At 44.9% G+C, this 27,033-nt stretch overlaps 1 protein-coding gene across 1 annotated transcript in view; it reads left to right on the plus strand.

Annotated features, from left to right (window-relative positions):
- LOC119414869 (contactin-associated protein-like 2) overlaps positions 1 to 27,033 on the plus strand; it is a 391,521-nt gene that overhangs the window by 211,689 nt on the left and 152,799 nt on the right. Inside the window, exons 18-20 of the mRNA XM_037681990.1 lie at positions 5,328 to 5,546; positions 13,811 to 14,047; positions 14,152 to 14,382. Of these exons, the coding sequence (XP_037537918.1) occupies positions 5,328 to 5,546; positions 13,811 to 14,047; positions 14,152 to 14,382 (687 nt within the window). The remainder of the gene's footprint in view (positions 1 to 5,327; positions 5,547 to 13,810; positions 14,048 to 14,151; positions 14,383 to 27,033) is intronic.

Below are 27,033 nucleotides of genomic sequence, written 5' to 3' on the forward strand. Positions count from 1 at the left end.
TGATGTGGTCAGTAAAATGTTGGACTTCCTGAGATTTAATTTTAACCCAGGTGTCGTCAACATACCTGAACCAATGACTTGGTGGTGTCCCTGAAAAGGACGTCAAGGCTCTCTTTTCTACCTCCTCCATGTACAGGTTGGCAACAATAGGAGAAACTGGAGACCCCATAGCACACCCATGTTTCTGCCTATAATATTGCTCCCCATATGTGAAGTAGGTTGACTGCAGGCACAGTTTCAAGAGTTGACACAGTTTTTCTGTGGAAAGCGTGGTCCTGCTGCTCAGAGTAGTGTCTGATTTTAATCTTAAACTGACCACCTCTACTGCATCATCAACAGGAATGCACGTAAAGAGTGATGTGACATCAAAAGAGACCATTGTTTCATCAGTCTCCATGATGACATCCCTCACCTTATCCACAAAGTCCATGGTGTTCTGTATATGGTGTTCGGAGCTGCCAACTAAAGGGATGAGTACAGACGCCAGATATTTGGAAACATTGTAAGTGACAGAGTTAATCTTTCTAATAATAGGTCTTAAAGGTACACCTTGGTGAGACAGACCAATTTTACTATTGAAGCCATGAAGGCCAAAGAAGAGCACATTAAACAGAAACTAACAATGTGTCTAGATCAGACCACACTTCATCAAGTGTTGGACTGTACAGATCAGGCACGCTTAGCACAGAATGTCAAGTCTAAGATACGACAGCAAAACAAGTTCAACTTACTAATAACTCATCAACACCATCACTATTCCAATAACAACACATTCAGAGTAGGACAACACTCCAGTAGTCAATTACATGCCAGGGAGACAGAAAAGTGGGTGAAGAATTTATCCAACAGACAGCTCACCCAGCCGGAGACAGAGATTCTTGCCAGGGGACTGAACTTTGCTGTTGCACCAAGTAGAATTCCTCTGGTAGAGATGATCACATCCACAGAATCAGCCATCCGCAACAACAAAATGAAAGAGGGTGAAACAGAACAGCTCAGAATCAAAGTTTCATCCTGCCTCAACAATGCCAAACCACCAACTTCCAACATCAGTAGAGATGAGAGGGATGCACTCACCGCTCTTAGCATGGACAAAAACATCATCATTCTCCCAGCAGACAAAGAAAAGGTGCACAGTGATTTTGAACCAGAAAGACTATCATGAGAAAGTTATGACACTCCTTAGTGACTTAACCACTTATGAACCTCTGAAAAGAGATCCAGGAAGTGGTTACAAGAAGAAGTTAATAGACTGCCTGAAAAATTTGGAGCAGGACAAGGCTATTGACCATATTCTGTACCACAGACTGTACCCAGGGGAGGCTACACCTAGTCTGTATGGTTTACCTAAAATCCACAAACAAGGTGTACCTTTAAGACCAATTGTTAGTATGATTAACTCTGTCACTTACAATGTTTCCAAATATCTGGCGTCTGTACTCATCCCTTTAGTTGGCAGCTTAGAACACCACATACAGAACACCATGGACTTTGTGGATAAGGTGAGGGATGTCATCATGGAGACTGATGAAACAATGGTCTCTTTTGATGTCACATCACTCTTTACGTGCATTCCTGTTGATGATGCAGTAGAGGTGGTCAGTTTAAGAATAAAATCAGACACTACTCTGAGCAGCAGGACCACGCTTTCCACAGAACAACACTCTTGAAACTGTGCCTGCAGTCAACCTACTTCACATATGGGGAGCAATATTATAGGCAGAAACATGGGTGTGCTATGGGGTCTCCAGTTTCTCCTCTTGTTGCCAACCTGTACATGGAGGAGGTAGAAAAGAGAGCCTTGACGTCCTTTTCAGGGACCACCAAGTCATTGGTTCAGGTATGTTGACGACACCTGGGTTAAAATTTAATCTCAGGAAGTCCAACATTTTACTGACCACATCAACTCTGTGGATAAATACATCAAGTTCACACGAGAAGATGTAAAAAATAGCAGGTTGGCTTTCTTGGACTGTGAGGTCTCAGTCTCTGATAGAGGACATTTGCAAACCGAGGTGTACCACAAACCCACCCACACAGACCAGTATTTGCAGTTTGACTCCCATCACCCTTTGGAGCACAAGTTAGGAGTCATCAGGACTCTGTATCACAGAGCAGATAGCATCCCCACTAACTCAGGAGCCAGGCAGAAGGAGAAATCCTACACAAGACAGACTCTAGAGCAATGTGGATATCCTAACTGGGCCTTTCTGAAAGCAGAGAAGAAGCCAAAACAGGACTCCAGTCAGCCATCAGGTGAAAAGGAGGAACCCAGACTCAGACCAGTGGTCATTCCGTATGTTGAGGGAGTATCAGAGAAACTGAAACGTTTATTTTCTAAACATAACGTCCCAGTGGCTTTTAAACCCCAAAATACATTACGGCAAAGACTGGTTCATCCCAAAGATCCAGTCCCCCGGCACAAACAGAGTAATGTTGTGTATGCTGTTCAGTGTCAGGAGGGCTGTGATCAGTCTTACATCGGGGAAACTTAACAGCCACTGGCCAAAAAGATGGCCCAGCACAGAAGATCAACATCATCAGGCCAGGATTCTGCAGTCTACACTCATCTCCAGGCCAGCGGTCACTCGTTCAGGGATGAAGATGTTCACAACCTGGACAGAGAGGAACGATGGCTTGAGAGAGGAGTAAAGGAGGCCATCTTTGTGAAAAGAAATCTTCCATCATTAAACAGGGGTGGAGGCCTCCGGGTTCAACTGTCCCCCTCTTACACTGCTGTTATTGCTAGTATCACTCAACCCCGCTGTGAATAGTAAACAGCCATCAGTGTGCTAATGATCCATTGTTAGGCTGATGGTCCTTTTTGACCATGTGAGCAGCTGGTTTTGGTTGTCAGCAGCAAACTTGTCGATCCACTCTGAGAATGTGCTATTTAAGAGACTGAGCTGAATACAGCAACTCAGACTGAGGAAGTCTCTCGGATGAGAGATGAAACATTTCTATATATTTTTTGGTTTGTTTTGTTTTTTGTTTTTTTGAATGTCCAGAGGACCAGATTGAACTTTTTTGAACAACACAAATGTATATAGAAGTGCTCCCTGATCACGCGCAAAATATCTGGTGCAGATCATTTAATATATCATTGAGATATAACAGTTTGAAAAATCTAGGGGGCGTACTTGAGTCAAATGTTAAATAACAATACCAATGTTTCTAGAAATGCTCACATATGATGCCCCAAAAATCTGTTGTGGATAGGATTATGTATCATTGAGATATAACTGTTGGAGTATTGTAGGGGGCGTACTAGAGTCTTATGTTAAACCACAATATCAATGTGTGTAAAAGTCCTCACTGATGACGCACAATAAATCTGGTGCAGATCGGATGTTGTATCACTGAGCTATAACTGTAGGAATAATATAAGTGGTGCTTTGGAGGCTATTGGCCACTTATCATGGATACCTGTTCAAAGGGCGCATAATGATCAATCATAGTGATTTTGGTGCACTTTGGCTGAAATCTGTGCAATTTAAAGCCAAACGTATTGCAACAGCGTCACTTCTTATTTCGCCACGCCACCATGCCCACATCCTCAAGCAAAAACTGTTTATGCTTTAAATCAATTCAGACCATATTATCTGTCTTCAAACACAGGATCATCCTGATTAGGTCAATGGTGTCAAAGAGGGAGCATTCCAAGTTCAAAAAGATACTTCCTGTTCCCAGGGAACAGGAAGTATCACTTTGATGATGTCAAAATATGACCACAATGAATAGTCAGGCATCCAACAGGGATGAGTTAGGCCAAGTTTCATGCATTTCGGTATTTCATTGTGAAAGTTAGTGTTTGGAAATTTATGGCGTGAAGCGAAATTTTGAGGGCTGGCCACGCCCCTTTAACATATACGAAAATGCAAGCTTTAGATAACTTTTACTCTCCAATGTCACAAGGGCATATCAACCAAGTTTGAAGGCAATACATCAAAATTCCTAGAAGGAGTTTGTTAAAATTCGCAATTAGAAATGCCCAAAAATGACCCTTTGACCCAAAATGGCAGACTTCCTGTTGGTTATGGACCAGGACTCCAAGAGACTTTTTCATAGGTCCTGAGAAGATACAGATGTTCAAGTTTCAGAATTATCAGTCCAAAAATGGCTTGGGGCTGAGGTTTTAAAATATTCTAGGGGGCGCTGTGGAGGCTATTAGCCACTTATCATGGCTTCCTGTTCAAGGGGTGGATAACGATCGATTATACTGATTTTGTTGCACCTCGGTTCAAAACTGTGGAATTCAGAGCCAAACGTATGGCGACAGCGTTATGTCTTACTTCGCCATGCTGCGCCGCCCACATGCTCCTCCCAAAACTGTCAGTGTTGGAAAGCAAGTTACACCAACATGTCTTCGGTCACTGGACACACTATCATGCTGATCAGGTCATGGGTCAGATAGGGATCGTTCAACGTAAAACTTTATATATCCTGTTGTCAGGGGGTGTGGCTTAAGTGATGTCATGATTTGACCATTCAGTCTTGCAGGGGACCGGTTGTGGGTCAATCACTGAAGGTTTGATGTCTCAGACAGTTTTCTTGTAGGAGCTATTAGCGTTTCGTTTTTCATGGTGCAATGTCAAACTTTGAGGTCTGGCCCCACCCCTTCAGCATGCTCTGAAATGAACCGTTTAGATAACTTTGCGTCTCCCATGCATTTTGACCAAAATGGCCAAGTTTGAAACAGATTGAGCAAAATCTCTAGGACGAGTTTGTTCAAATGCGGAGGCTGTAAACCACCAAAAAGGTGTGAAACTTTGGCCGTCATTCCAAAATGGCCGCCTTCTTGTTTATCGTACAACTTGGGTGCCAGAGGGTTTTCTGTGCATCTTGGTGAATTGGACAAGTGTACCAAATTTCAAATACACAGAGATACACAGAGATCTCTTTAATTTCGTCAGTCCTGAAATTTTTGCTTCTAGCAACAGTTTAGCCAATTAGAGCTTTTTGTTACGGTTTTGCTATTTTTAGCTCTCTACTTTAGTTTAGCTATTTTTAACTTTTAGCTACTGTTTTTCTCATTTTAGGTCTGATCTGCTCATTTTTGCTTTAACAACTCAGTTTTAGCTTTTTTTTCATTCAACCTTAATTTAGACAGGTTAATCCCGTTGAGCATCGAGGACTCATTTACAAGAGAGACATGATGATTTTTTTTTTAACAAACTTTAGCAGAAAAATGTCAATTTCGTCAGTCTGTTTTATCACAGAGTAACTTAAAGATATCTAATGTTCTCATTTAAAAGGAGGTGGGAACTCAAATATTAAAGATGAAAAATCTAAAATTGCTACTATTTTAAAATTGTGTGATTTTCCAGGAGGCTCGGTGGTTCTGTTCTCGTTCGATGTGGGCAGTGAGAGAGCGGTGCTCAGTGTTCGCTCAGCGAACGTGCTCAATGATAACCATTGGCATCGTGTGGAAGTGGAGAGAAACATGAAGGAAGCTGTTCTGCAGCTGGATGGTCTGTACAGAGATTTCCGAGCCCTCCCCCCACAAGGACACAGGAAACAAGACTCCCTCACTGATCTGTATGTGGGTAAGCAACAAACCAATGGTTTACATTTACCATGAAATATTAGTTCACCCAGAGCTTTCTATTTCTTCATGAATGAATCCATTCCACTTGATTAATAGAAGAATACTCAAACCACTAAATGTCCACTCCGGGTTTTCCTGGTTAACTACAACAACTCACCACATGCAGTGTTTCTCTGAGGTCACTTGGCTTGGCAGGACGCTCATCTCTGAGGGTATTTTGTTTTGGACGGTGCAGGGGGTTTTCCTTGTTTTAGCTTTTGTTTTGCTCATGTTAGATATTACATTTTCATTCATTATCTTCCACTTGTTCACTTCCTGTCATGCCCTGCTAGGCAGGAAATTAGCATTAAAGCTAATGTGTTAGCTGGTGAAGTGTTGCTACTAGGTAGGACGTTAGCATTCAAGCTAATGTGTTAGCTGGTGAAGTGTCGTTCAACATTGCAGTGTTTTGACATTGCCGCAAATGAGAAACACACACATTTGTCTTTAATAACTGTTAATAAAAACCTCTTCCTCCCCATCACTGTGAAAATGATGTTCTATTTCGTATAGGCTTCGCCCTTTAAGGCTGTCACTTGTGGGTTTTATCCCGTCACGCAAAGCGTTGCACTGAAAAATTTAGTCCACACCCACCTGTCGTGTGGGCCCCACCCGGTCCGGATAAATTACGTTGAGAGCGGGTAATCGGCTCCCATTTTTCTTCAGCAAGCAATTAGCACTGATCTTCCAATAACGCGATGTCCAGCACCAACACCAGCCGCCTGTGCCTGTCCTACAAGACCGCTTACATGCTGAGCTTTGACTGGCATGACACCTGCGAAGGATGCCTAGGTCCCCGCCATGCCAACCTCGCCTTTTCCTGCCACCTCTGTGACCTCCTACCCCCTGAGGAGAGGCAGAGGCGAGCAGCCTTGTTTAAGGCTAACATCGAGGAGTGCCTCTCCGTGGTGGGGGACTGTTCGTTGGCCGACGCCATTGACTTTTTTGATGCCGGGTCTCGGAGCATATCGGATGGTTCCTACGGGACAGGCGACGTCAGCAGCAGCCCCACTGCTCATTCCCTCCCGGAGAGCGTAGTGTTGGAACGGGAGGGGCCGAACGAATGCTCACCCCTCCCGGGCCTTTCTGCATCAGCGACCACACCGCTCCCAGCAGTTGGTGTCCTCCTCTCGGAGCTGCCCAGCATAATCCAGGAGACGGCTGATACGAAGGAACTTTCCGTCCCTCTCCTCCCCCCGCCCAGATCGGATGATCTAGCAGGAACGTTTGGCTCCACCCCGGCTCGCCGTCCTGACCCCATCTGGCCTCGTTTCCCAGCAGTGACGTCCTACTGGAACGAGGCTGCAGCCGGACCTGGTAAATTGAGGGCGCCCGTCTCCACCTTTGCACCCATCACCAGAGTGGAGGGGTTTACTGAGCGGAATTTTCTCTCTGTACCCCCCCCCCGGAGCCAAACCTGGTGGAAGCTCTCGGAGCAAAAGTGTCCAGGTTGGACCAGCATCCAGTTCCTCGGGGAAGCACGACCAGACGATGATGTCACTCTCCAACCGAGCTCACCAGTGTACGTTCCAGGCGGCCGCAGCAAACAAGAATGTTGCTCTGCTGGCCTACAGCATCTCAAAGAGGCTGGAGGAAACGGACCTGCCTGAGGAGACAAAGAACTCACTCTGCAAGGCATCTGACGTCATCCTCAACCTGTGCGCCTCCTCTGCTGTCTGCCTGTCTCGCATCGCCGCCTGGATGACAATGATCCAGAGGTCCACCTGGCTTCAACACTCCCCCTCCCTGCTGAAGAAACTGCAGAAGGACCTGCTGGAGGACCCCATCACGACGGACGTGCTGTTCGGAGCCAATTTCAAGGCCATGCTAGAAAAATCGAAGTCGGAGGAGGTGTCAGAGACTGTGCGCCACCTGATGAAGCCGCACTCCTCCTCTCGCCCCACCCCCTGGAGGGATCGTCGCGGCCAGAGGCAGCAGCAGAGATGCTCCACAGCTGCAGCGGCATCCTCCGGCCCTGCTTCGCCGCCAGCCCCTCCCGCCAGAGAACAGTACTTCTCATTCCTGCAACCAGTGGCTCAGCGTTTCCCCAGAGACCGCCAACAGGCGCCACTCTGGAACAACCAGTCGCAGGGCTCACGGGGGAGAAGATTTAAGAAATGACTCCTTGCAGAGGATGTGTGTGTGCATAATGATGACTTGAGTTTTGAAATAAAATGAAAACATCATTCAGTGAATAAAGTGTCTGCTTTCAGCCTGACTGTCAGTTCGAATGATCACACAGCGGCTTCTCTTCACACATCCTCCGCACAAAACGAGCCGGTGTCCTCAAAACAGGTTTTTAAAAGTCACCGCAGCTCAAGAAAACACACAAAATGCTCGCTTGACACAGCAGCAAAAAATGAATGTTTTAAGCAGACCGAGCCCAGGAGAAAACCTCGCTCTCAGCCCAGGGTGTTTTCTGCCCTTCTGACCGCAGCGGAGACAAACGCGTGTCCCCGTGGCAGTGGCAGCCCCCACCCAAATGACGTTGCATTGCTGCTTTGCTGAGGGCGCGCACGCCTCCCCTCAGCGCACGTCAGCTCACATCAATTCTGATGTGAGCCTGCAGCCTGAGCTAGACACAGAGGCTTTTGACTTGGCTGACATCCGGAAAAGTCATGACGCATCACAAAGACACGTGCCCGTTCCCAGAGCGTTACGCAGAGTGGCAGCGAGCATGCTCCCTGAACAGCAGGATGCACCGTCTTATCAGCAAAGGTTACACGCTACAGTTCGCAGCTCAACCCCCTCTGTTCAGAGGGATTATAGAGACGGTTCTGTCATCTCCAGAACAGATCTCGTCCCTCCACGCAGAAGTTCATGAACTACTGGTGAAAAATGTAATTTCCAAGGTTACCGACGAAGAGGAAAACACATGGTTTAACTCACGTTACTTCCTGGTTCCGAAACGGACCGGAAGGATGAGACCCATCTTTGATTTATCCATTTTCAAGGCGATCACGGAAAGACAGTTTCAAATGTTGACAACCAGACAGATGTTAGACAACATTCCAATCATTCCAAAACACAGAAAATTCCTGTGCTTCTCCTTTCAAGGGACCCAGTATCAATACAACAGGCTGCCGTTCGGTTATTCCCTCGCACCATGTATGTTCTCAAAATGCGTGGAGACGGCTCTGTAGCCGCTACACAGAGTGGGGATGAGAATCATATTTTACATGGACAATCTGCTGCTGCTGACTCGATCCAGACAGGAAGCAGCGGCACAAACCCAAGCGCTGGCGGCACACCTGTTAAACGTGGGCTTCGCCATAAACTGGGAGAAGGGCTCGGTTCTTCCGGTCCAGATGATCGCTTATCTGGGAGTAGAGCTAAACTCAGTCACTATGAGGGCTCGTTTGTCACAGACGAGAACCGAAGCTCCAAAAGACCAGCTCCGCCATGTAAAACCCGGCAGAGTAGTGACAGCTATTTCCATCATGAAACTGTTAGGAGCAATGTCGTCAGCTCACACGGTAGTTCCGTTGGGCTTACTCCACATGAGACACCTCCAGAAATGGTTCGCTCGTTTGTGCATAGATCCGTTAAGGCAGAAGAGGCGGATGATCTCTGTGCCCCCCTCCATGGGAATCAACCTGAGACATTGGGGGAATCCCCTCACTCTGTCAGAGGGAGTCCCTATCAGCAGACCTACATCACACGTCTCAGTTTTCACAGACGCGTACCTGTCAGGTAGGAGAGGAACGTGCCCGTCTCGGGCTGTGGGGGCGCTGTGGCCACATCACACAGCTGCTCATATAAACGTTTTGGAATGCTGCAAGGTTTTGAATGTGATTCAACATTTTGCTCCTGTGTTGCGGAATCAACATGTTCTGATTCACACAGACAAAAAAGTGTCTGTAGCGTACATAAACCAGCAGGGGGGCATGCGCTCAGCCCAAATGTTACACATTGCGAGGCAGCTGCTGTGTTGGGCACACAAAAACCTGCTTTCCATCAGAGCAGTGTACATCCCCGGCGTCCTGAACAGAGGAGCGGACATAATGTCCAGGGGCGGTCCGCACCACGGGGACTGGAGCCTCCATCCCGAGCTGATGTCTCGGACATGAGAGAAATTTGGCAGAGTGGCAGTGGACCTGTTTGCCACTAGGGATAACGCCCAGTGTCAACTATGGTTCTCACTGAGCCCACGGGACGAACCACCATTAGGAGTGGACACGTTTGCCCACAGCCCGTGGCCCAAAATGCTCTTTTACGTATTTCCTCCAGTCCCTCTAATATCACGGTTTCTGAACCGAGCTCGAGAGGAAGAACTGTCAGCCATTCTGATAGCCTCCGAGCGCATGAGTGGGTTCCAATCCTGCGACGTCTGTTATCGGGTCGCCCGTGGAAACTGCCGTGGAGGGAGGACACTCTCCTCCAGGCGTGAGCGATCAGGAGTTACCCAGAAATAGGCTAGCACCTTTGGGTCTGGCCGCTGAGTGGATCCGCTTAGAGAGGATGGGTCTCTCTCAGGATGTAGTGCGCACGATCCAGGATTCATGTGCTGCCTCCACCACAGCGCTGTACACATCAAAGTGGACAGCTTTTCAGCGCTGGTGGACCGAGAAAGGTGTAGAGGCCACCTCATGTCCACTAGGTGGCGTGCTGTCCTTTCTGCAGCAGCTGATAGACAGAAATCTGATGTTCAGCACAATTAAAATGTATGCTGCAGCCATTTCTTCCTGTCACGAAGGCTTCGGTGACCGAACAGTTTTTAATCACCCGCTGATGAAGCGTTTGCTAAAAGGTATACAAAGGTACATACCTGTGTCACGCCCACTAGCTCCTCAGTGGGACTTAACGATGGTTCTGCAGGCCCTGATCAAAGCTACTTTTGAGCCGCTAGGTCAGGTTTCGATTAAATTCTTGTCACTTAAAACAGCCCTGCCGTTGGCTTTGACATCTGAAAAGAGGGTGAGTGATTTATCTGCTCTCTCTGTTGCTCCATCATGCCTCAGGATTCAAGCTGATGGCAGTTAAGCTGATCTGAGACCTAACCCAGCGTTTATGCCCAAAAACATCACAAGCTCATTTAAATCGAGAATGATAACGATGGAGGGTTTTTTCCCTCCTCCCCACAAATCAGAAGAAGAAGCATCTTTTCATCTTCTCTGCCCTGTGCATGCATTGGCATGTTACATAGCACGCACGGCCATGCTGCGTCAGACTCAACATTTGTTTGTGCATTATAGAGAGGCCTCTGCATGTCGCCCGTTATCCACCCAGCACCTGTCACACTGGCTGTGTGAGGGCATTTCTGAAGCTTATAGAGCATCAGATTTAGAGCCTCCTGACAACCTCAGGGCGCATTCGACCAGAGGCATCGCATCTTCGACGGCCTTGCATAATGGTATGGCAATGTAGGATATCTGCACTGCGGCCGCGTGGTCATCACCCTGTTCATTTATTCTCTTTTATCTGCGTGATGTGTCAGCTCGCTCCATGACGCATTCTGTCCTTGGTGCCTTAATAGAATGAATTTCATTGTTTTCATGGAACTTCGTTTAAACTCACATCTGACTGCATACAATTACAGTGTGAGATATTTATTATCAGTCACAAGTTTGTGACTGTTGGTTTTGTTCTTATGTCACTAATCAGTTCATGACTACTGTTACCAATCAGTTCATTTGATTACTAATCAGTTAATTTATTATGAATCTGTTCACTGTTTTTCAGCCTCTCCCCTTTTCCCGTCGAGAATTTTTTCTCTCCGGTGCGCCCATGTACACGGAATGCGTAAATTACGCAGCACGTGTCTGTACATGGTGTGCGTAATTACGCAGCGCGTATTTACGCACATGGAGGGTTGAGTGATAAAATGTTTTTTGGTGTAAGCGGATGCTTCATACGGTGTTCGAATGGACCCAGTGAGGCAGAGACTACATCCTGCTTTGCCTTTAACCCACAAGCGACAGCCTTAAAGGGCGAAGTCTATACGAAATAGAACGTTGGTTACGTACTGTAACCCCAGATTTTATGAGTATAGGCGTAGCCCTTTAAGCTCTGGGCTTCACTGGCTCCTAAGTGACTGAAGAAAAAGCTATTTGGGAGCCGATTAACCGCTCTCAACATAATTTATACAGACCGGGTGGGGCCCACACGACAGGTGGGCGTGGACTAAATTTTTCAGTGCTACGCTTTGCGTGACGGGATAAAACCCACAAGCGACAGCCTTAAAGGGCTACGCCTATACTCATATAATCTGGGGTTACAGTACGTAATCAACGTTTTCTTTAGTTTCTCTGCCATTTCCCCTCTACTCAGGGAGGTAAAAATAGTTTGTATCTGTGCTGCTGGCAAAGATCTCAGTGCACCTCTACTTTATTCAGAACTTTGACTCCAGACAAGGTTGTTAAGCTGAATACATAAAACATTTTATTCTAAAAGTTCTTATTAATTATTTTAATTTCAAACCTGCGTCCATGCAAATGTTATTACTTAAATTTAAAACCGTAATTGATGATTTTTAGGTGGTGTCTCTTGATGAGTGCTATACTTAGAACATGCCTGCAGACAATTCACGTGGCCCCTGCAGGTGACAAAGTGTCCACAGGCCAAAATGTGGGGGGTCCAAATGAGTATTTTTTAAATGTGAGGGGGACACGTCCCCTTCACATCTAATTTTTGCAATGGCTACGATCAGTACTTATGTTACATTTAAAATACAAAAACGGTGCATTTCAAATGTTACTGATTGAGATTACAATAAATCTAATATTTTATGTTTAAATATCTGTCTGCTATAGAAAATCATCCATTAGGTCCCCTTTGTTCCTAATCAGGGTCAGGGTGGGGGCTGGAGCCGCTCTCATCTGCCTTTGGATGAAGACGGGACAGCTGGACAGGCCTTCGGTCCATCACAGGGACAGACAAAAAGACAAACAACTGTCCACACTCCCAGACACCTAGAGCAATTTAGAGTCACACAGAACAGCCACAAAACAGATTCAAACTGAGAACTCGAGTTCTAATCACTAATTATCAATAATAATTGATCGTGTCTGCCTTGGTAAATCATAGTAGATAATTATTGAGGAGTTCTTAACATTCACCGTCATATATTCACATATATGTACATTTATTATTATTAATACTATAATTAAAGTAGAGTAGACTTCTTTAGTCATGACTGATATACATTAGTTCAGTCATGACTGAAGAAGTCTTTCGGATGAAAGACAAAACTTTTCTACATTTTTTTGTTTTTTGAATCCATCCAGAGGACCAGACTTAACAATTTTAGGTTTTTCTACCTGGATTATTGAGCATGCATCAGAATAAGGCTCTACTACTTTTTTATTTTCATTTACCTTTTATTTATACAGGTAGTCTCATTGAGTCACAAGAACTCCTTTCTAAGAGAGACATGTTTGGGAGCAGATGGTGGGGGTTAAGAGCCTTGCTCAAGGGCCCAGAGTGGGGCAAATGAGGGTGGAGGCAAGTGTGGGTGTTTCACCTTTACCACCCAGATTTTGATGTTGATGGTACCGGGAGTTGAACCTGCAACTTTCCGATCACAAGCCCATCATCTCTAACCTCTGCGCTACCACTCCCCCAAGCTAACTTTTAGCTAACAGTTTTGATATGTTTGATTTTCAACTATCTTTTGGATACTTTCAGCTAATCATTTGCTACCTTTAGCTTTTAGCTGTCGTTCTAATACTTTTAGCTTTTGGCTATCCCTTTTCAGTTTGTAGGTTCTGCTTTGCTACTTTTCACAAGCCTTTTCTACTTTTAGATTTTAGGTAGCCTTTTGCTACCTTTTATTTTATAGCTTGCCTTCTGATGCATTACTTTTTAGCTAGCCTTTCAATAGTTTTACCATCTAACCCATTAGACACTTGTATTTGTGTATACTAATACTAGGTGGTGTTTAGTGCATTTAATGTATTGTAGAGTTGCACTGTAAATGTAAATCTTTAGTTACATTTTAAAACCTGAGGATTTGTTTCATAAGTGTTATATGTCATCATTGTATGTTCGCATAGAATGATGAAATTAGTTCTTTGCATTTAACCCATCACACCTGAGATACACCCAGGTGGAGCAGTGGGCAGCTATGTAAGCACCCAGGGAGCAGTTAGGAATTTGATGTCTTGCTCAGAGATACCACGACACGTAGGCATGGCTGGGTGTCGAACCTGGGACTTTCTGGTCCCAGGTCGGCTGCCCTGACTGTACACCATCTCGGCCCCTAATTCATGTCCTGTGTTCCAGGAGCTTCACGTGGTCAGAGGGGTTTCCTGGGCTGCATGAAGGCTCTTAAAATAAATGGAGTCATTTTTGACCTGGAAGTAAGGGCAAAGATGACTTTGGGGGTGAGGCCAGGCTGCCAGGGCCACTGTGGAAGCTTCGGGATGCACTGCAAGAACGGAGGGAAATGTGTGGAGCAGTATAATGGCTACGCATGTGACTGCGCTCACACTGCATATGATGGACCCCTCTGCACTAATGGTACAAACTTTCATTTATCAGAATGGATTAGAATAATTTTTAAGGTACTGTTTTTAATACATTTTGACATTTTGTGTGTGTGTGTGTGTGTGTGTGTGTGTCAGATGTAGGAGGCTATTTTGAAACAGGAACCCTGGTACGTTATGACTTCCTGCCAGATGCAGGTGCATCTCTGCAGGAGGACAAAACTGTGCCTGGAGTTGGTGTGTCCGGTGAAGCCAACCTCACCCGGGAGGAGCTGGTGTTCAGCTTCAGCACCTACAGCGCCCCCAGCATCCTGATATACATCAGTTCAAGAACACAGGACTCTCTGGCTGTGGTGCTCAGAAACAATGGTTAGTTTCTCAATATTTATTCTCTGCTGCACATTAACAGTCCATAGCTGTCTAAAATTTTAACTTGATGAGGAGACAATTCTGAAATAAATTATAATGCTTTCACAAATGGAAATGCTAAAAGTATTTTTAATTTAGTTTCAAGTTTAAAGTAGGGACCACCCCTTCAAACAGCAGCAGCTCCTTGTGCACGTCCACGCAGCTGGTAGGAAGTCAGCAGATTGGTGACTCCAAATGTCTTAAAGGTAGTATCTCACTGGACTTAGACTTGTCATGACATTCATGAGAGGTCTCCTGAATGTCTTGGAACATTAGTGGGTTTCTCAGTTTTCTTTTGTGAGTCACAGAGGCATGTAATCCTGTCACTTGAGTTTTGAGTGTTCAAAACTAGGATCCCAGACTCAGTCTCAGATCCCTCAGTCTGGTGGTTGAAGGAAATCTTGTTCAAAGAACGAGAAAGCAACATGACCCTCAGAAGAGAAGACAATATCTACATCCTCATACTCTTCCTCTTCTTGTTAGTGGCATGGAGGGAGTAAAACAGGGCAAACCTTCTGTGAAACAGAACATCTTTTATACAGGTCCTTCTCAAAAAATTAGCATATTGTGATAACGGTCATTATTTTCCATAATGTAATGATAAAAATGAAACTTTCATATATTTCAGATTCATTGCACACCAACTGAAATATTTCAGGTCTTTAATTGTTTTAAAACTGATGATTATGGCATACAGCTCATGAAAACCCAAAATGCCTGTCCCAAAAAATTAGCATATCATGAAAAGGTTCTCTAAACAAGCTATTAACCTAACCATCTGAATCAACGACGTAACTCTAAACACCTGCAAAAGATTCCTGAGACTTTTAAAAACTCCCAGCCTTGTTCTTTACTCAAAACCGCAATCATGGGTAAGACTGCCGATCTGACTGCTGTCCAGAAGGCCATCATTGACACCCTCAAGCAAGAGGGTAAGACACAGAAAGAAATTGCTGAACGAATAGGCTGTTCCCAGAGTGCTGTATCAAGGCACCTCAGTGGGAAGTCTGTGGGAAGGGAAAAGTGTGGCAGAAAACGCTGCTCAACGAGAAGAGATGACCGGACCCTGAGGAGGATTGTGGAGAAGGGCCGATTCCAGACCTTGGGGGACCTGCAGAAGCAGTGGACTGAGTCTGGAGTAGAAACATCCAGAGCCACCGTGCACAGGCGTGTGCAGGAAATGGGCTTCAGGTGCCGCATTCCCCAGGTCAAGCCACTTTTGAACCAGAAACAGCGGCAGAAGCGCCTGACCTGGGCTACAGAGAAGCAGCACTGGACTGTTGCTCAGTGGTCCAAAGTACTTTTTTCGGATGAAAGCAAATTTTGCATGTCATTCGGAAATCAAGGTGCCAGAGTCTGGAGGAAGACTGGTGAGAAGGAAATGCCAAAATGCCAGAAGTCCAGTGTGAAGCACCCACAGTCAGTGATGGTCTGGGGTCCCATGTCAGCTGCTGGTGTTGGTCCACTGTGTTTTATCAAGGGCAGGGTCAATGCAGCTAGCTATCAGGAGATTTTGGAGCACTTCATGCTTCCATCTGCTGAAAAGCTTTATGGAGATGAAGATTTCATTTTTCAGCACGACCTGGCACCTGCTCACAGTGCCAAAACCACCGGTAAATGGTTTACTGACCATGGTATTACTGTGCTCAATTGGCCTGCCAACTCTCCTGACCTGAACCCCATAGAGAACCTGTGGGATATTGTGAAGAGAAAGTTGAGAGACGCAAGACCCAACACTCTGGATGAGCTTAAGGCCGCTATCGAAGCATCCTGGGCCTCCATAACACCTCAGCAGTGCCACAGGCTGATTGCCTCCATGCCACGCCGCATTGAAGCAGTCATTCATGCAAAAGGATTCCCGACCAAGTATTGAGTGCATAACTGAACATGATTATTTGAAGGTTGGCGTTTTTTGTATTAAAAACACTTGTCTTTCATTGGTGGGATGAAATATGCTAATTTTTTGGGACAGGCATTTTGGGTTTTCATGAGCTATATGCCATAATCATCAGTATTAAAACAATTAAAGACCTGAAATATTTCAGTTGGTGTGCAATGAATCTGAAATATATGAAAGTTTAATTTTTATCATTACATTATGGAAAATAATGACCTTTATCACAATATGCTAATTTTTTTAGAAGGACCTGTAGAACAGTCCATGTAGGATGTTACCCCTGGTAGGATTGCCAGCTGATGCTCCAGAGACAACACATTCATGTTATGCCTCTTTTCCATTAGTACCATTAGTACCAGTACAGCACGGTTCGACTCGGCTCAGCATGGTATGAGTTGTGTTTCCATTATATTTTCGGTAACAGTTTTAGTGGGCAGGTTCATCTAGGAAATCTGCAGGAGCACGCAAGGCTGGGACCCGGACCCCGGCCTTGCGCGCTCCTGCGGTTCGACAGCACAGAGGATCTTCTGTGATGTTAGAGCGGGAGCTGGCTGCGGGTCATGGTTCACTGCAGCTAGCTGTTGCTAGCTGGGACCTTTGGCCTCCTCTCGGACCCAGGACCCGCCTCCAGCCCATGTTGTTTCCCCTGGCTCGGACCTCCCTCAGAAGTGGCAACTCATACTAATTACTAAATGAAGGATACGTGAATTCAGTTTTACTAATTGTATTAAAATCAAAGCAGGAAAAGGTTACAGTTTACAGCGCTGGCCAGTCCGGTCTATGATGCGATCACAAACCGGAAGGGCAGATGTCCCGTGTCATTACTGATTCATAGGGCCTAGACTTTTCCTTCGCAGAAGGGGAGCACAACCTATCACGTGTATGAGGGGGTGTGACTATGTGTGATTTCAACGGATTTTACGTGATTTGACGTGTAAGGAAAAATGAGACAGTGCTTCAAAAGCCTTTCTACGTGATGTAGCAAGCAAAAATAAATTCTATTCCTTGACGGATATTGAATCCCTGGGAGACTCTTTTTAGAGGTGCTGGCCCCATTTAACCCAGTCAGAACCGGGTCATAATTTCATTATAATCCCATCTCTGAGCAGATCAAAAAACCCCAGGACTAGTCTAGATAAATATCTAACAACTCTTCCTGGTCGAGGGACCCTGAAAGGGTTTCCTCAAATAAACTCCCATTTCAGTACCGCCGCATATGCAAGCAATTAATCACTTTTCCTGTGGTTGAATGTAAACTACTTCTTATATGTTCGCGGGGAAAGACTTCCGGCGTGACATGTGACCTGACAGCCTCAGGTCAAATGACCCAGTTCTCGACATTTGCCAATGACTCCAGCATCCCCCTGGTGAGGTGCATGACATAATGGAAATTTCTAACATTGCCTAAGTCAGTGCTTTAAATATGATTTAATGATTGCAGAAGGCGTTCTAATGCAAGAAAGTGTTCTGATCTAAGAATGTTAATCAGTTTGTAGACCCTGAAGTTCTCTTTTTGACTCCAAGGGGCTTCCCCAGGCACGGTCCACCTGGAAAGGAAAAGAAAACTCTGTGCCCCCTTCCCCTTCACTCATGCAATACCCAATTTATTTGCACAGAGCGCTGCCTGTATTTTTAGTCTGTCACAGCAGAAAATATGTTTATCAGAGTCAGAGTCAGAGTTTCTTTATTGTCATTCGCACCTCATGTGGTACATGTGGTGGAGCGAAATTATGTACACAGGGTCCCAGTTACATCCAACAATAAAATGTATAAGAAAAACAGTAATAACATCTAAGATATGAACTAAGAAAAACATCAACTAAATATACACTAAGCACTCATAACATAAAACATTGAACATCAGCACAAACATGAACATGAGTCTGTGAGCAGATGTGCATGCATGAACACATCAACATTGAAACAGATCAGCAGCAACATGAAACAGATCAGCAGCAACATGATATGGTTTTACACAGTGATTATTCTAGTTAGAGATTCATGAGTCTAACAGCCTCAGGGTAGAAGCTGTTCCTCAGTCTAGTGGTTCTACACTTAATGCTCCTTAACCTCCTTCCTGAGGGGAGTGGGGCAAAAAGTGTGTGTGCTGGGTGGGTGGGGTCCTTCATGATGCAGGTGGCCCTCTTCCTGCATCTGGAGGTGTAGATGTCTGTGATGGTGGGGAGACTGATTCCAACAGATTTCTGTGCAGCCTTCACCACTCTCTGCAAAGCTTTTCTTTCTGCAGCTGTGCAGCCTCCATGCCACACATTGATGCTCGAGCACAGGATGCTCTCCACTGCACACCTGTAGAAGGAGGTGAGGACTGAGCTTCCCAGACCAGCTCGCCTCAGCCGTCTGAGGAAGTAGAGTCTCTGATGAGCTTTCTTGATCAGGCTGGTGGTGTTGTTGCTCCAGCTGAGGTTGTCATTCATGTGTACACCCAAGTACTTGTAGCTGGAGACCACTTCCACCGCAGATCCTCTTATGTTCAGGGGGGTGTAGGTGTTTTTGTTCCTTCTGAAGTCCACAATCATCTCCTTTGTCTTCTTCACATTGATGTGAAGGTTATTCTCTCTGCACCAGCTCTCCAGGTGTTCCACCTCTTGCCTGTAGCTGGACTCATCATTGTTTGTGATGCATCCCACCACCGCTGTATCATCTGCAAACTTTACTATGTGACAGCCTGGATGGGTAGCTGCACAATCATATGTGAGCAGAGTAAACAGAAGGGGGCTCAACACACATCCCTGAGGAGAGCCAGTGCTGAGGGTTATGGTGGAGGAGGAGAGGTTGTGGATCCTCACTAACTGTGGTCTGTTTGTTAAAAAGTGTAGTACCCAGTTGCAGATGGAGGGGCTTAGTCCTAGTGTGGATAGTTTGTCCATCAGGGTTTGGGGGATCATGGTGTTGAAGGCGGATGTGAAGTACACAAAGAGCATACGGACGTAAGAGTTTTTCTGCTCCAGGTGGTTGAGTGCAGTGTGGACCACAGAGGAGATTGCATCCTCTGTTGATCGGTTCTCACGGTATGCGTACTGATGAGGGTCCTCGTTGATGTTGATGGTTGTTTTGATGTGAGTCATGACCAGTTTTTCGAAGCATTTAGCGACTATCGGGGTGAGGGCCACTGGCCGATAGTCATTCAGACCAGTCACTGTAGAGCTTTTTGGGACTGGGATGATGGTGGCAGTCTTCAGGCAGGTGGGAACCGTCTCCAGGGTAAGTGAGGTGTTAAAGATGTCTGCCAGCACCTCACAGAGCTGATCAGCACATTCCTTCAACACTTTTCCGGGGATGTTGTCTGGGCCAGTTGCTTTGTGCGGATTAATCCTCCTGAAGGTACTCCTTACTTCTGCTGAGGTCACGCAGAGATGCTGTTCATCGGGTGGTGAGGTGAGTCTGGTGCTGGGTGGTCTGTTCGGGTCTTCAAAACGTGCATAGAACTTGTTGAGGGCATCAGGCAGAGATGGGTCTTTGGGGCATTGTTCACTCCTTCCTTTATAATCTGTTATGCACTTAATGCCCCTCCACATGCTCCGAGGGTCTTGTGAGATGAATTGACCCTCGATCCTCTTTGCATATGTGGCCTTGGCCCTCTTAATACCAGCAACCAGCTCTTTTCTTGTCCTACTCAGCTCCTCTGAGTTTCCAGACCTGAAGGCAGTGTTCCTGGCTTCCAGCAGGGTACGCACCTCTGCATTCAGCCAAGGTTTTCTGTTTGGGTAGCTTTTAACATTTCTGATAGTGGAGACTGTGTCAGTACATGTACTAATGTAACCCAGTACTGAGGATGTGTATTGGTCAAGATCAAGCGAACCTCCATTTTCAGCAGCTTCTCTGAAAACCTGCCAGTCTGTTCGATCAAAACAATCTCTCAGTATGGGTCCACTGTCCTGGATCCAGCATTTAACTTTCTTTTGTACCGGTCTGGAGCGTCTCAGCGGGGGCATGTAAGCAAGAGCCAGGAAGATTGAGATGTGGTCTGACTGTCCTAGGTGGGGGCGGGGTTCGGCTTTGTATGCATCTTTTACGTTCGTGTAAACACAGTCCACGGTTATGTGAATAAAAACTGATTTAAACATTAATGTGTTTGCATATTGCATGCAAATAACAGAACCTCCCAACTCCCCCTGGTGATCTAATATAAAAACATATTACCAATTAATCAGCCAATCAATTTACCCATCCATTCAACTACCCTTCAATTTAGTCCCAATTTAGATTGAAAACTGTCATAAGTTCACCCCTTGGAAAATCTATATTGTTAAAAACCCTTTTTATGTATTTATTAAATCCATCCCCAGTCTCTGGTCCCTCGTCATGGCACTTATTGCAGTCAGCTGAGAAAAAAAAATCATTATTTCATAGAAAACAATATAAAAAAATCAAGTCTATCTTAGCAATTGCACCATCTAGTGGCATTATTTTATCATGAACTGCTCTTAAAACTTATTACACAAACCATTTATATCCACGCCCTCACACATCAAATAGGTATTAAATAAATCATCAAGTAATCATTAAAAAGTAATAATTAACTATGTAGCTGTAATGAGATAATATGTGTCTGATATTATCCTTCATTTAAACGGATTCTTTCATTTTTCTGGACTATTCAAACTAGTCAAAACCAATTTTAAAGCGTTTTCCAACTTTAAAACAACAGAGAAAGCTTCTATATGAAAACGAGCTGCATTTCCGGGGTCACGTGATTGAATCAACCAATGACCAACAGGGGTGTGGTTTTAGTGACTTAAGAGGTTACTACAAGTCTGAAAAACAGTGAGATGTTTTTGGAACAGACAGAGAAATGTTTAGGCGAGATGACAGACCACAGGTGCCAGCAGTTTCTTATTTCTGTCTGATAGGTTTAAAAACATGACAGTTCGTTCCAATAAACTTGTTTGCGACTGTCTCCGACTTTTGACCGACATCACTCCTTCTCATTTCAGACAGAAGATCAAAAAATGCATGATTACTCTGTAACAGACATTAACTTGATTTCTACTTTGAATGAGGATGAAAAAAATCATTAATACTGTTTCACAGTTGATTTAAAATGAGTAGTTCACTTCAACATTTAAAATGATTTGAACTAAACACACTTTTGGATTATCAAGAAATTTGTAAAAATAGTAATGACAATAAAAAAGAGAGTGTTCTTTCAATTGATTAGTGCAGGACACACTTAGAAAGTCTCTGGATGAGCTTAATTTGTATTTCTGGACTCAAATCAATGAAATAACAGTTCCTGTCCCATGAAGGTCCTCAGGGTCAGGTTTTGACCTGAGGCTTAGTTCACTACATAGCATACGAAATTATCTTATTCAACCATGTTAATTTAAGAAAATATCACCACAACACCCCATAATACTGTAAATAAACTGTAATTGTTAATATTTAACCCACCCTATTAGCACCCCATAATTAGTCAGTCCATCAATCACCTTATTTCACAAAGTAGTATGAGAAGACCTGTCACCCAATTAATGCTGAGTTCAACATTCAAATCAACCACAATTCTAAAGTACACATCTGTACTTAATTGTTAAAATTTATTCACAACTCAGCCTTATATTATTTGTCAATAGCCCCTATAATCACCCATCTGTCAGGCTTCCTTCCCGTTAGGTTGTAACCCACTACTTGAAAGGTCCAGAGCACCAAGAGGTACACTCTAAAAACCCTTTAGTCTCAAATAAAAATTGTAATAGTCTTCTCCCACATTCAAATAATCAGTTTTGGAATTAACAGACAGGAAATTTTCAACTCTACTTTCAAAATATTGCCTTTTATCCACAATAGTAGTTGTTCAAATTAATGGTTCAAAAACCCCCAAGCCTTAGCTTTAGATATAAACACAGTATTAACTGATTATCATTGTAACCACAACCTATATTTGTAATGTTAAAACTGTGTTTTATAATCCAAAAAAGTTCAATCTGGTCCTCTGGACATTAAAGAAAAAAAAAGTTTAGAAACGTTTCGTCTCTAATCCGAAAGACTTCCTCAGTCTGAGGTGCTGTATTCAGCTCAGACTGAGGAAGTCTTTCGGATGAGAGATGAAACGTTTCTACATTTTATTGTTTTTTTTTTTTTTTTTTTTTTTTTTTTTTTGTATGTCCGGAGGACCAGATTGAACTTTTTTGGATTTTTCTACCTGGATTATTGAGCATGCATCAGGAGTGTTTTATAATCATTCAAGTACATGTAAAATCCAAAAACTCTAGTTTATCTGTCATCAATCATCATTAATTAAAACTCTTAGCTATAACTATAATAAAATCTGTAAGTTCAATTCAATTCAGTTTATTTATATAGCGCCAAATCATAACAAAGTTGTCTCAGGACACTTTACAGAAACATTCATAAAAGCCAATTAGTAAAGTTCTCTATCTAAGGAGGCCAGCAGACAAGCTGAATCTTGGCTTCGTTGCAGTCTCCCATCCTGAAAAAGCACAGTGGCAACAGTGGAAAGGAAAAACTCCCTTTTAAAAGGAAGAAACCTCCAGCAGAACCAGGCTCAGGACAAGTGGCCATCTGCTTTGACCGGCTGGTTTGAGAGGACAGGAAGGAGAGACAGACAAACACAGAATGGCTGGTCCAGGTGTACCTGAAAGACAAAAAAACCACTTGTTAAGGATAGAAAAAAGTTCACAGTTTCAAAGTGTCTGATTTGCTAAAAATATATTTTAAATACCCCTCCATCTATATGAAAATGCAAAAGTAGAAATTAGAAACCCATTATATTTCTGGTAATGTTAATATGATGTTAATGATGTCAACTGATGTCAATAATCTCTTAGCCAGATTGGTATGAATCTGAAAATTCCCTCTGTCCTGATACAGGACAACAACCTCATTTGATGTATGATGCTCTCAGCCCAGGGAGTAGAACCAGTGACTTTTCCCCTGGCACGCCACTCCATTCCCCCTCATAGGGGCATTTCCTCCGACATCTGGTAGGCCGGAAGATGTCCGGCCTCCATCCTTCAAAACCCCCGTCAGTGGACTTGCAACGCCTCTGTTCAGCGACTCGTTTGTAGCTGCATTAAAAAAGGGAAAAAGAACAAACGTCCCTCTCCCACAATATCACAAAACTCCATCAGTTGTCTATATAGCTTTTTGTTTTTTCTCACTGTCCTCCGGTGAAACCAGACCCCCCCCCCCCCCCCACACACACACACACACACACCCGCTTCCCTGCTTGCACTCTTTTGTCCTGTGACCCCTTAAAAAGCCTCTGTTTTGTTTTTTCTGCACACCTCTTAATTCGAAAGATCAGCTGGTCTCTCAACAAACTTGATCAACTCCTCCCGACAGGAGTCAGGGTAAGGAGGACCCTCTTACCTCAACGGAAACAAATTGGATTCATGATGACAACTGTTTTTTTGTTTTTTTTTGCTGTTTGGCTTGTGAATTCTGGATTGTCTATAAATTTGTGTGGATTTGTCGAAGTTCGACAGCGCTCAGACTGAATTTGGGGAGCTGCAGCAGGCTGTTATCAGGACTGTGGACTCTAGCAGCACACATGAAAGGGGAATTATCTTGGGGAAGCTGTGAGCTCGACTTTTGGCATAAGGAATCGATTGGACTTCTGGGAAGATGGCGCCGGTGCTGGTGGCTTGCCGTTCACCTCTGTCTGTTTTGATAGTTTTTTTTGTTTTTGTCAATTTTCTTCGGTGACATAAACTCACTGCTTGTTTATGATCGCCAACAACTTTTAAATATACAGTTATCTACTGCAAACCCTGCCTTGTTTGACCACTTTGATCAGGGCTCTGGACCCCCACCCCCTCTGCTTGTTAATGTCCCGGTTTACCTGAAGCGCGCGGCGTTTCTGCCCGCCCGAAAACATCGCTCCAGGCACCGTGGGAGACGTGCCGGCTGTCTCATGAGGATTAAAGCCAGCATCAAGCTCTCTGCTGCTTCGTCACCTGCTGCTGACAATCAGACGTTAAACTGTCCATCCGGATGCTTCGCTGACCCACTCAACTCCAGCTCGCTCGGCCGCGGTGGTTTCAGCCATCTCCAGTGGAACTTAACCAACTTCGGACCTTCTGCTACATCATCTCCTACCAACCATCTGCTGGATATTCGCCTGTCCGGGTGCTTCGCTGATGCTGCTGGGTCCTGCCTGATCCCCTTAGTTGAGCCTGGCTCGCGCCGCGGGCGCGTGCACAACTGCGACGTCTCTGGTCTTTGGAGGTGCGGTTCAAACTCCAGAAGTCTGAAACAGCTGATCTGTGCTCGGAGCACAGCTTTACCTTCATCTACTGGTCCTACAAAGATTGCTCTGCTGAATGTGAGGTCACTGGCAAATAAAACTTTTATCTTAAACAACTTTTTCCTGCTCCAATGGACTGGACTTCATGTTTGTTACAGAGACCTGGCTCGTCCCTGGTGAGTTGTGTTTTTTCTTAACTTTTGCCGGTGGATTGTGCCTTTTTTAATGCTCCAAGGACTTCTGGTAGGGGTGGTGGATTATTAACAGTTTTTAAAAAGCTCTGGAACTGCAGACAGCTACATGCTGTGACATTTCAGAGTTTTGAACTGCTGCATTTTGAGCTGGTCCACTCCAACCTAACACTGTGCAGCCTGATCTACAGACCACCCTCATACAAACAAAACTTCATAAGTGAATTTTCTGACTTTCTGACTGGAATACTGCTCAATTACAACAGGGTCTTGATTCTGGGAGACTTTAATGTGCACGTTTGCTTTCCTGACAAGCCTTTGGTACAGGAGTTTATAAATCTGTTACAATCTTTCAACCTTGTGCAAAATGTTGTTGGTCCAACTCATCAACAGGGCCATACACTTGATTTAGTTCTGTCTCACAGTTTATCTGTAGTTATTCTGGAAATTGGGGAAGCTATTGTTTCAGATCTCAAACCCATTTCATTCCAAACCTCTGTTATTCATGAGCCTAAATCCTCCGCTCCAGCCAAGAGTTGTCAGGTATTTAACTCTTCAACCGCTGCTCTTTTTTCCCTCTGTGACACAGACAGTCCCTGAAACCTCTGCCTGTATTAGTACGCAGGAGCTGCTCAGTAGGCATGATGCGACCTGCTCTAAGATTTTAGACCTCGTGGCCCCGCTAAAAATCAGGTGACCTAAGTGGGCACCGCACCCCTGGCTGAACCCGACCACTCGAGCGGCCAAATGTCTATGCAGGAGAGCTGAACGCAAGTGGAAAAAGGACAAATTACAGGTTTCTTTTATTATGTTAAAAACATGTTTGAAAGATTATCAGAGCATCGTTAAATCTGAAAAGAACAAATACTTCTCCCAAATCATTGCTTCAAACAGTCATAATCCCCGTGTTCTTTTTAATACCGTACATTCTGATTGATCTGTCCATCCCATCTCAGTGTGTGGCTGTGTTTGACCACTTTGAGCCCATCTCTCTGTCCTCTCTGGAGCAGGTAATGTGCAGCATGAAGCCATCTGGTTCCCCCTTTGATGTGGTCCCCCCTCAACTACTAAAGGAAGTTTTTCCTGCCCTGGGTCCCTTTATTCTCGCTATTCTGAATAGCTGTTTATCCTCAGGTGTGGTGCCTAAAACTTTTAAACATGCTGCTGTCAAGCCCCTCCTGAAAAAACCTAACCTTGACCCCTCAGTCATGTCCAACTTCCGGCCTGTCTCCAGACTCCCATTCACCTCTAAACTACTGGAAAAAATTGTGGAGTCTCAGTTGAAACAGTTTTTTGGGGATCACGCTATCCTAGAGTTATTCCAATCTGGCTTCAAATCTCTCCATAGCACTGAAACTGCTCTACTGAAGGTTTTTAATGACATTTTCATATCCACAGATGCAGGTGATTCTGCGCTGCTTGTCCTATTGGACCTTACATCTGCTTTTGACACCATCGACCACAAGATCCTCATTTCTAGAATGGAGCAGTGGGTGGGCATCACAGGGTCAGCCCTTAAATGGTTTGGGTCCTACCTGTCTGACAGAACCTTCTGTGTCAATATCAAAGATTTTAGTTCGGCATCGACAGCGCTCCAGTGGGGGGTACCACAGGGGTCCATCCTCGGTCCCCTTCTCTTTTCTTTATACCTGCTGCCACTAGGTGCTATCTTCCACAAACACAACATACCCTTTCATTTCTACGCCGATGATTGCCAAATTTACTTCCCCCTGAGGCACAGAGGCACACGCTCTATTCAGCCTCTTCTTGACTACCTGGCTGACATCCGGGACTGGATGGCTTTAAACTTCTTAAGCTTCAATGAGAAGAAGTCTGAAGTCATGCTGTTCCATCCCAGTGGCCCACTCATGAACCATGACATTGACCTTTTCTCTCTAGCCCCGCTAGAGAAACAAAAGGTCACTAATCTGGGGGTGATAATGGACCCGTCCTTAAAACTCAACAGTCACGTAAACATGATGGTAAATGGTAAATGGAGCTTACTTCTATAGCGCCTTCCAGCCCCCTATGAGGGGCCCCAAGGCGCTTTACAGTACCAGCCATCCACCCATTCACACGCACATTCATACACCGGTGGCGGTAGGCTGCCATGCAAGGCGCCATCCAGTCCCACCGGGAGCAACTCGGGGTTAAGTGTCTTGCCCAGGGACACAACGGCACATGGTGTGGGAAGTCGGGATTCGAACCTCCAACCTTCCGATCAGAGGTCGGCTGCCACTACCACTGCACCACGGCCGCCCACATGATGGTCAAATCCTGTTTTTTTTTCAGCT

Source organism: Nematolebias whitei, chromosome 9, assembly GCF_014905685.2.
Source record: "Nematolebias whitei isolate Nwh7 chromosome 9, NemWhi1, whole genome shotgun sequence".
Lineage (NCBI taxonomy): Eukaryota > Metazoa > Chordata > Actinopteri > Cyprinodontiformes > Rivulidae > Nematolebias > Nematolebias whitei.